Source organism: Panicum virgatum, chromosome 8N (genome assembly GCF_016808335.1).
Source record: "Panicum virgatum strain AP13 chromosome 8N, P.virgatum_v5, whole genome shotgun sequence".
NCBI lineage: Eukaryota > Viridiplantae > Streptophyta > Magnoliopsida > Poales > Poaceae > Panicum > Panicum virgatum.
Window position 1 is genome coordinate 36,433,311 of NC_053152.1, and position 10,800 is coordinate 36,444,110.

General features: G+C 49.3%; 1 protein-coding gene across 1 annotated transcript; it reads left to right on the forward strand.

Annotated features, from left to right (window-relative positions):
* Nucleotides 1–2,246: 2,246 nt before the first annotated feature.
* LOC120684997 lies at nt 2,247–5,203 on the forward strand. The gene is made up of 3 exons (XM_039966849.1): nt 2,247–2,602; nt 2,707–3,788; nt 4,917–5,203. The coding sequence occupies exons 1-3, from the start codon at nt 2,247–2,249 to the stop codon at nt 5,201–5,203; spliced, it is 1,725 nt and encodes a 574-aa protein (XP_039822783.1).
* Nucleotides 5,204–10,800: the final 5,597 nt, after the last annotated feature.

Sequence of the window (10,800 nt, forward strand, 5' to 3'; positions counted from 1 at the left end):
GTCACTATTTTTTGAAGGCATGGTCCAAACTGTCAGACTTCTTGGCTGGAGCAACAATTTTTTGATTTAATTCTTTTGGTTCCATAGCAGATAGATACAATACAATTTTAATCACTATTTTTGGTCCATAATCTTGTTATAAAACTTTTGATATCTAAACTGATAGGTGGCCCATGCTAATGTAGCGTATTTATCTTTATCACTATTGTGGTTTGAGCACGATATCAAATCTATGACAATTCTATTTTCATTCTATGACATTTTCAAAGTTTGTCACATAAATTGGGCCCAAACGAGAGCCCATATGGGCTACCTGCAAATCTGTGACAAAAATTTATAAATCGTCATAGATCCTTTCTATTTATGACGGTTTTCGTAAACGTCATCGAAAATTCGACATGGCTTAAAGGATTTCTTGTAGCGCATGTTTCTCTCAGTGTAATCCTTCAAGCGCTTACTCAGCCTTTCCTTTAGGTGCTGGAAGTGAGTACCCTTCACTCTGGCCAATGGTGTTGGCAGGCCCAAGTATTTCGCGTCAAACACCTGCTTATCGATCTGCAGAATGGTACAAACTTGTTCTTGGCTTTCAGCTTGGCCTTTTTCACGGAACATGATTGAGCATTTTGTAGGGTTAATCTGTTGCCCTATACATCTGCCATACGTTTGCAACATCGCCTTAATTGCTTCAGCTTGTTCCTGTACAGCTCGAAAGAACAAAAGCGTGTCATCAGCGAAGAGAAGGTGAGAGACACCTGGCGCATTCCTGCAGATTTTTAGTTCCTGTAAAGCACCTGTGCTAACTCTGTTGTTGATCAAAGTAGACAAACCGTCAGCCACAAACAAGAATAAATATGGCGAAAGAGGATCCCCTTGCCGTAGACCCCGAGTAGGTGTAAAAGGTGCCGTCATAGCACCATTAAAACGTAATGTGTAGCGAACCAAAGTGACACAAGCCATAACCCGGTCCACCCATGTACTCTGAAAGCCCAGTTTCAGTAACGCCTTGTGAAGGAAACACCACTCGATTCTGTCATACGCCTTGGAAAGATCCATCTTGTACACACAGAAATTACTCCGTTCGTCAGCATTAGAATTGATAGCATGTAAACATTCAAAAGCAATAAGAGCATTATCAGTTATCATACGCCCAGGAACAAAGGCACTCTGATTGGGGGAGATCAGATCCTGCAGGAGCGGCCTCAACCTGTTAACAATGCATTTCGAAACTACCTTATAAATAACATTGCATAAACTGATTGGCCGGAAATCTTTTAGATGCTCTGGATGAGGAACTTTAGGGACCTACACAATGCAGGTATCATTGACCCCAGGCGGCATAACTCCAGTGGAAAAAAATTCTTTCACTGCTTGGATAACATCCTCTTTCACCAATCCCCAATTGCGTTGAAAAAAGCGAGCAGGTAGCCCATCAGGACCTGGTGCCTTAAGTGGTCCAATTTGAAACAGAGCAGTCCCTATTTCCTCATCACTATAGTCACTGTAGAGACTCTCATTTGCCTGGGCCGAGACAGCAGGCTCGAGCAGATCAACAATGTCCTGCAGATTAATGTGTTCATCCTTCCTGAACAGTTGTTCAAAATAATTAATTGCCATACCTTTCATAGTGTTCTGATCAGTACACCAGGTACCATCATCTTGTCTCAGCTTTCTAATATTATTTTTCCTTGCCCTCCACATAGCCTTCCTATGAAAGTATTTAGTATTACGATCACCCTCTTTAAGCCATGAATTTCTTGATCTTTGCAACCACATCATCTCTTCTCTATATAGGAGTTCATCTAATTCTTGTTTTGTTTTCAAGATAGCTTCTCGATTGGAGATCGGGTCAGCTTGTTCCAACGACTCTAGCTCCCCTCTTAACTGTTCTAGCTGCTTGGTGACATGTCCAAACTTTTCTCTACTCCACACTTTAAGTGTTAGAAATATTTCCTTGCTTAGGATTGTTTCTTTCCTTTGATAGAGATAGCCTACGGTTGAGCCTTAGCTGGGTTCCCTCTAATCACGTAAGGATGAGATCGGCATCCTCCCAGATTCTGTTGCTATAAGTCAGGGAGGTTTGTTGCCTGATCTCAGTCCTATATATTTTGTACCCTTGCCTACGCAGGCATCCATTGCAATCTATTCAACGTGATTACTTTGCTATCATGGTATCAAGAGACCGTCATGATCCGTGACCTCTCGCTTCCGCTACCCAAGCTGTGCGCGCCGCCGCCGGCCTCGTGCTCATGGCGCCGGAGTCCCCTTCCCCCGTCGACCCTGCCGCTGCCGAGGCGCAGCGCGTGCAGGACGCCGCCGACGCCAAGCAGCGCGCGGCAGACCAGGAGAAGGAGCGCCTGGCCCTTGCCGCGGCCGCCGCGGCCGCCGCCAAGGAACGCGTCCGCGCCGCCCTCAAGGCTCTTGAACTCGAGCGCCGCACCGCTGCCGACCTCGAGCGCAAGGCGGCCGACGCCCACAAGCTGGCCAACCCACCCATCCACCACGACGGCGGCGCCGACGATGACTTCCACGACGCCGCCGCGTATGAAGCCGCCGTCATCGCCAATCTTCATGCACAAGCCGCCGGTGTCCAGAACATCCGGACGTTGGTGCCCCTCGTCCTCGACCCGGCTCGGCGCACTACGATCGCTGGCGCGATCTCGTCCTCCTCGTCCTCGAGCGCTATGCCCTCTCCTCCCACGTCCTCAGCGATGCTGCGCACCCCACCGTCCCGGCATGGCGCCGCATGGACGCCGTCGTCCTCTCGTGGCTCTTCGGCGCCGTCACCACTGAGCTCATGGAGACCGTGCGTACCCGCGGCGGCACGGCACGCACGGCCTGGCTTGGCATCGAGGCGCAATTTCTCGGCAACCGAGAATTCCGCGCCCTCCAACTCGATGCCAAGTTCCGCATCTTCACCCAAGGCGACCTCTCCATCGGCGAATACTGCTCCAAGATGAAGTCCATGGCGGATCAGCTCGGGGACCTCGGTGAAGTGGTCCATGACCGCACTCTCGTCCTCAATGTCCTTCGGGGCTTGAACGAGCGGTACGCGCACATGCGCATCCACTTCCGCCGCACCAACCCGTTCCCCTGCTTCCGCGACGTCCGCAACGACCTTCTCCTCGAGGAGCTCTCCGTCGATGCGCCGGCCTCTGCTCCACCCACCGCCCTCCTCGCCTCGACCACCAAGGGTGCGTCCGTGGGCGATTCCTCGCGCAGCCCCGCGGCCCCCTCCAGCGGTGGCTCCGGGGGCTCTGGCCGCGGCTCCAGCGGCGCCGGCGGCTCGGCCAACACAGGAACCGGCGGCAGCGGCGGCAACAGGCGACGGCGGCGCAAGGGGCAAGGGCAGGCGCAGGGGCAGGCGCCTTGGCCATCGATCTACAATCCCTGGACGGGTCAGATCACGATGTGGCCTGGCACATCCGCGGGCCAACAGCAGCAACGTGGACCGGCGGCCCAACAACAGCAGCGTGGCAATGGGCCGCAGCAGGCCACCTTCCATCCGGCCTTGCTGGCCGCCCTTCAGCCGCAGCCGGCCCTCTTACAGCAGCAGGCCCAGCAGCAACAGTTGGCCCAACAGCAACAGTTCGCCCTACAGCAGTTCGCCCCGCAGCAGCATCACGCGGTGCCCGGCCAGCAGCAACATCAGACGCCCTGGACACCATGGTCCGGCTCTTGGGATCAGCAGTCATTAGCTAACAGTTTTAGCACAATGACGCTGCACCCCCCTGCCTCCACCGACTGGGTTGTCGACACTGGTGCCTCTACCCACATGACTCCAGATTCCGGTAACATATCCATGTTCCGTTCGCCATATTCATCGTATCCTTCATCCATTGTCGTTGGCAATGGGTCTACTCTTCCCGTTACAGCATGTGGTCACTCCGTTTTACCTGGCCCCTTCTATCTTAATAATGTTCTTGTTGCACCTTCCATTATTAAGAATTTACTTTCAGTACGCCAGTTCACAACAGATAACCACTGCTCCATTGAGTTTGACCCCTCTGGCCTTTCTTTGAAGGATCTTCGTTCCAGGAACGTGATCGCCAGGTTCAATAGTCCGGGACCCCTCTACACGATGCAGCTTCCAGCGCCCATGTCCTCCCATTGTGCTCTTGCCGCCGCTCCTACTACTGTCTGGCATCGTCGCCTTGGTCACCCCGGACTCGAGACTTTGTCCAAGCTCGACAGCACCTCCGCCATATCATGTACTAAAGGCTTGGATGCTTCACTTTGTCATGCTTGCCAACTGGGTCGCCACACACGTTTACCTTTTCCTACTTCATCTTCTCGAGCTCTCAAGGTTTTTGACTTAATACATTGTGATTTATGGACCTCTCCTGTCATGAGTGTGTCTGGTTATAAGTATTATTTGGTCATTCTTGATGATTGCTCTCATTACCTGTGGACGTTTCCGCTTCGCCTTAAGTCTGAAACGTTCACCACTTTGTCCAACTTTTTCTCTTATGCGACTACTCAGTTTGGCTGCGCTATCAAGCACGTGCAGAGCGACAATGGGCGCGAGTTCGACAACTCCTCAGCGCGATCCTTCTTCCTCTAGCATGGCGCCCTCCTGCGGATGTCTTGCCCGTACACGTCACCCCAGAATGGCAAGGCGGAACGTGTGATCCGATCAGTGAACAATATGATTCGCTCTATGTTGTTCCAAGCCTCGCTTCCTGCCGCCTACTGGGTCGAAGGTCTACACACTGCAACCTATCTGTTGAATCGTCTCCCCACTAAAACCCTTGCCCTTGGGACACCTTTCTCTTCGCTCTATGGGAGACCGCCTTCATATGACCACCTTAGAGTGTTTGGTTGCGCCTGCTACCCCAATCTCTCCGCTACTGCTCCACACAAGCTCTCCCCACGCTCCACTCTCTGTGTCTTTCTTGGCTATTCTTCTGACCACAAAGGATATCGGTGTCTGGATCTTTCCACCAATCGGATCCTCATCTCTCGACATGTTGTCTTCGATGAGGCTTCGTTTCCCCTCTCCGGCACCCCTCATCCTACTAATGAGCTTGATTTTCTGCAGTCTGACCACGAGGTCTCGGTGTTCCCCATCGGACCTCGCCCCTCTGGTGTCCCTGATGCGCCCCCTGCAGGACTCCACGACGATGGCGCCCGGGTCATGCCATCTGTGTCGACGCCACACGTCCCCGTGCTCCTGCCGCCCCAGCTCCAGCTCCGGCATCTGTGAACGCCCCACGTCCGCTCGTGCCGCCAGCGGCCAAGGTGTACACACGACGTCCACGCTCGGCTGCTACTGCGTCTCCTACCCTTCCCAAAGGTGCCGTGCCGATCCAGCCAGTGGTGAATCAGCACGAGATGGTCACCCGAGGGAAGCATGGTTTTCGCCAGCCTGCTGCATTTCACGCATCCACGCTACTCTCGCCGATCCCGAAGACCTATCGCACTGCTCTCGCCGATCCCAATTGGCGTCGTGCTATGGAGGAGGAGTTCAGCGCTCTTATGTCCAACAACACATGGACTCTCGTTCCTCGCCCTCCTGGTGCGAATATTGTGACCGGCAAGTGGATCTTTCGTCACAAGTTCCATGCTGATGGCTCTCTGGATCGTTACAAGGCTCGATGGGTTCTTCGGGGTTTCACACAGCATCCTGGTGTTGATTATGATGAGACCTTCAGTCCTGTTGTCAAGCCTGCCACAGTTCGCACTGTTTTATCTCTGGCTCTTTCTCAAGACTGGCCGATTCATCAGCTTGATGTGAAGAATGCTTTTCTCCATGGAACACTATCTGAGACAGTCTACTGCAGTCAGCCCACCGGTTTCGTCGACACTGCTCTTCCTTCACATGTCTGTAAGCTCAACAAGTCGCTGTATGGCTTGAAGCAGGCCCCTCGTGCTTGGTACAGCCGCTTCGCCACCTACTTGCTTGCGCTTGGATTTACTGAGGCTAAGTCTGACACTTCGTTGTTCATCTACCGGCGCGGGACAGACACAGTTTACCTGCTTCTCTATGTTGATGATATCGTCCTGACTGCTTCCAGTCCAGCTCTGCTTCGCAGCACTATCTCAGCTCTGCAACGGGAGTTCTCTATGAAAGATCTCGGCGCCCTGAGTCACTTCTTGGGCATTGCTGTTCATCGGCGTCCAGATGGTCTTTTCCTCTCCCAGCAGCAGTATATCTTGGATGTTTTGGAGCGTGCTGGTATGACAGACTGCAAGCCATGCAGCACACCTGTGGACACTCATGCCAAGTTGTCCGCCACTGCAGGAGATCTTGTCAGTGATGCGACTCACTACCGCAGCCTCACCGGTGCTCTGCAGTATCTCACATTCACTCGCCCGGACATATCATATGCCGTCCAGCAGGTCTGTCTACACATGCATGCCCCTCGGGATCCTCATCTCTCGGCTGTCAAGCGGATATTGCGGTATCTTCGGGGCACGATGCACTATGGCCTTCTTCTACGTCCGTCTTCCCCCTCTGAGCTTGTGGTCTACACGGACGCTGATTGGGCTGGGTGTCCGGACACTCGCAAGTCAACTTCTGGATATGCTGTTTTCTTGGGTGGCAACTTGATCTCCTGGTCGTCCAAACGCCAGACGACCGTCTCCCGCTCCAGTGCAGAGGCTGAGTATAGGGCTGTCGCCAATGGAGTTGCTGAGACCGCCTGGCTTCGACAGCTTCTCCAGGAGCTCCACAATCCGCTTTCCAAGTCGACTCTGGTTTATTGCGACAATGTCAGTGCAGTTTACCTCTCTACCAACCCTGTTCAGCATCAGCGCACGAAACATGTGGAGATTGACCTTCACTTCGTACGGGAACGGGTTGCTGTTGGTGACGTTCGGGTTCTTCATGTGCCGACATCGTCACAGTTTGCTGATATCTTCACCAAGGGTCTCCCCACCTCGGTTTTCACTGAGTTTCGATCTAGTCTGAACATCTGCAGCTCCGACGTTCCGACTGCGGGGGGGTGTTAGAAATATTTCCTTGCTTAGGATTGTTTCTTTCCTTTGATAGAGATAGCCTACGGTTGAGCCTTAGCTGGGTTCCCTCTAATCACGTAAGGATGAGATCGGCATCCTCCCAGATTCTGTTGCTATAAGTCAGGGAGGTTTGTTGCCTGATCTCAGTCCTATATATTTTGTACCCTTGCCTACGCAGGCATCCATTGCAATCTATTCAAGGTGATTACTTTGCTATCATTAAGCTCCTTGGTAACTTCTTGCAGAGCACCAGCCAAGGTTCCTAGGTCACTACCTGGATTGCGTTTTTTCCAGGCAGTCTCAACAACTATTCCCAGCTCCTCTTCACGCTCCCACATTATCTCGTATCTGAATGTATGTCCCCGTGGAACCTTATCATCTGGCTTCGGCACAAGTAGTACAGCTTTGTGATTTAATCTCGATGAAGTAAGATGCTGCACGCTGGCCTCAGAGAACAGACTCGACCAAGCTGTATTAGCAACGCTGCGATCAAGCCGTACATGAACATTGCGCCCCCCCCCCCCCCCCCCCGCCTGGTTGTTATTATAAGTCCACGGCAGGCCCGAGAAACCCAAGTCGTGCAAATCACAATGACTAAGAACTTCCCTAAAGTCCATCATCTGTCGTTCTAGCCGTGGGGTTTCTGAAAAATGCTCATACTGCCACATTGCTTCATTAAAATCACCCATCACCATCCAAGGTCCAGCCCACGCCCCACATAGAGAACGCAACAGCTGCCACACCTTTCTCCTGTTCTCGACGCGGGGTTCACCATAAACAAAAGTTGCCCGCCAAGGGGCTTCAGAAGGGTCCGCGCAGACCAAGACATCGACATATCATTCTCCCTGAGAGAGCAAGGAGACATTTATATTTTCATCCCAAAAAAAGTACAAGACCACCACTTAGACCATCACTGTCTACTGCTAAACAATTTTTTAAACCTAACTTCCAACGAAGATTCTTACATCTGTTGGCACTCATTCTTGTTTCCGAGAGGAAAACAAGCTTGGGGTGGTGCAACTTGACAAAGTTGCACAGTTCCTGAACTGTCCGGGAGTTCCCCAACCCCCAGCCGTTCCATGCTAGGATATTCATTGCGCCTGACGGGGCTCCTCGTGAGCTCCCGTCAGGTCCACCTCCTGAAGGTCAGATTGTCTGCTGCGCTTCGCAAGAGACTCCTTCCTTCTGTAAGGTCGCTAGCAGCTGAGCAACTGTTGTGCCACTCTTTTCTAGGCCCTTCACCGACTCAGCAAACCCTGATTTGCCACTCTTTCTATGATTCTTCTGCACACCACTTCTTAATTTTGCTGAGTTGTCCTTCTCACCACAGTAAAACTGGACTTCTGATCCTTTAACAATTGAGGGCGTTGGCTCATACTCGGTGTCTCCCCCATACCAGTATCTGATTTGTTGGTGACTGAGTCCTCATGCGTGCCATTGAAAGAGTTTAAACCAGAACCAGACACTCTTATCCTGTTCTCCTCATCTATTACGTGCACACTAGCATTCAGAGGTAGCACTTGGAAACTCACTGCAATATTTTGCGCCCCTTTGGCCAGTTCATTTTCCACTTCATCCGGAACCTGTGAGTTCTCAGCAGTATCAAGTTTTAGATTTGTGCCAAATCTTGCCCCTCTCCCAGGAAGGCTGGTATACCTGGAGGCAGCCTGCACTTTCTCCCATTGCTTGAAATTCAGTCCCCTGCGAGCATTGGGATCCAATGGCTGCAATGTGTGCTGCCTGCCCACTCCCATCTTCTGCGGGGAATGCCACAGATTCTTCCCAAATTGAACGCCCCCACTGCCTGGAGACCCAGTTAGGACTGTCTTCTTCAATATCGTCAAGAGTTTATCTGGTTGGGCTTCCTTCACCGCCCTTAGACAATACAACAAACACCTTGAGTGCATGTCGAAGCGCAGCTCTACTTGGTGTAGCATCCCTGGACTTTGCATGCCAAACTTCTTCCCTGTAAAGGATTGTTTCTCAACCTTGTAACTGGCCTCTTGATACATCGAAAAACTGCATGCAAATACCTGCAGTTCCATCTTGGGAAACACATGGAACGTGGCTTTCTCCCTCTCTTCTTGATTTGCTTTGACATCAGCAATAGGAAGAGGTTTTGATGGCTTCTTAGGGCCTGGATCAGGCGGATCCTTGTATACATGACCAAGAAAGCTAGCTACTAAGAACACTAGGTGATCTAAGAGCCTTCTCAGGGTCTGCGGCGCGACATGCTAAAACAATTGAGTTTTTGGTGGAAAAAATTCTGCTTCTAGCACGGATTTTGGCTTGATCTTGGATTTTCGATTGGCTGAGAGAGATGCTTCTGGTTTCAGGGTTGATTTTCCATGGGTTTCGGGTTTCAAGGTTTCAATTTGCAGCTGGGGTTTTCAGATCGCCGCCCAAGGGGCTCAGGCGACGAATAGTCGCGGCCATGCATATTTATATCTTGTGTCAAGTTGTTCTCCTTTATACCACCAATTGTTTTCCTTGATATGAATTAGATATAAGATACTTTTGCGGTATCTTTCTAAAAAAAAGATTAGCACACCTTAATATCCCAAGTGAGAAGTGACTATGCTGTAGTGAAGAGAAGAATCACATGAGCCTGAATGTTGAGGGTTCGAATCCAAGAGAGTGCTGGCACCAAAATATTTGCACGACTTGTTACTACTGACACGGCAGCCACCCTCTTGGGTATGAGTAAAAAAAAATCTACTTTTTGTAGTTGTTTCCTTTTTTCATTTTTTTCTGAATTTTTGAAATTGATTTCTAAGAGCAAGACATGCCATTTACAACACTTGAAATTTACTTGTAGGCACAGGCTGTAGAATGATCTGTCCCTAAAAATCAATTTCCAAGCATGGTCCTTGAATGGTCCTACCAATATTTTGTTTTTAAGAATCACATAAATACCTGGATGTTGAGGGTTCGAATCCAGGAGAGTGCTGGTGCAAAAATATTTGCATGACTTGTTACTAGTGACATGGCAGCCATCCTCTTGGGTATGAGCAAAAAAATTCTACTTTTTAGTTGTTTCCATTTTTCTTTTTTCAGATTTTTTAAAATTGATTTTAAGAGCGAACCATGCCATGGTACGACCCTTGAAATTCATTTGTAGGCATGGGTTGTAGAATGATCCATCCCTAAAAATCAATTTCTAAGCATGGTCCCTGAACGGTCCTACCAATATTTTGTTTTTAGCTACGAAAAACAATTGCAGGATATGTGACGTCTCTACAAATACTTTAGGTGCTAGTTGAAAGTAAGTAAGAATATAAAAACAGTTGCAGGATAAGTAACGGCTCTACAAATATTTTGTTTTTATCTTATTATATATATTTTTCAAGCAGCATTGTATAAATATAAAAATATAATTTTTATTTCAATACCAATATCTCAATATTAGTTAGTGATAAGTGGTTTCCAACGAGAATTAAGTAGGGATAAAATGACTAAGAAGTCTGTAAAGCTTAAAATTTCAACGTACTAATGAATATTACTAGCATGGAAAAAGAATAATTAATCGGTTTGGACAAAAGATACATTATTGAACATTGCATTGATAGTCAACACAATATTTTGATAACATGAAAAAATCTTGAAATCACCTGACATGTTGACAAAAATACATTTGCATTGGGTATATGTGACCGTATAAGCACACATTTGATAAGTTCGTGTATCTTGCACGTTCTGCTACTTGTTGGATCAAAATGATACAATCATACAAGTTGTTGTATGGTGGGTGTTATTTACTCTTATTTAAAAGTAAGTAAAATTGCTAACTAATTACTGGTACCACCATGAATAGGGTTAAAATAATCCCTCACACAAAAAGTG

Excerpts from the sequence above, each read along its gene's own strand:
- LOC120684997 (XM_039966849.1), top strand. The coding sequence starts at position 2,247 with ATGGCGCCGGAGTCCCCTTCCCCCGTCGACCCTGCCGCTGCCGAGGCG. Across the intron at positions 2,603-2,706 it reads GGTGTCCAGAACATCCGGAC|CGATGCTGCGCACCCCACCG; the intron begins GTTGGTGCCCCT and ends CCACGTCCTCAG. Across the intron at positions 3,789-4,916 it reads CCACATGACTCCAGATTCCG|GATATCGGTGTCTGGATCTT; the intron begins GTAACATATCCA and ends CTGACCACAAAG.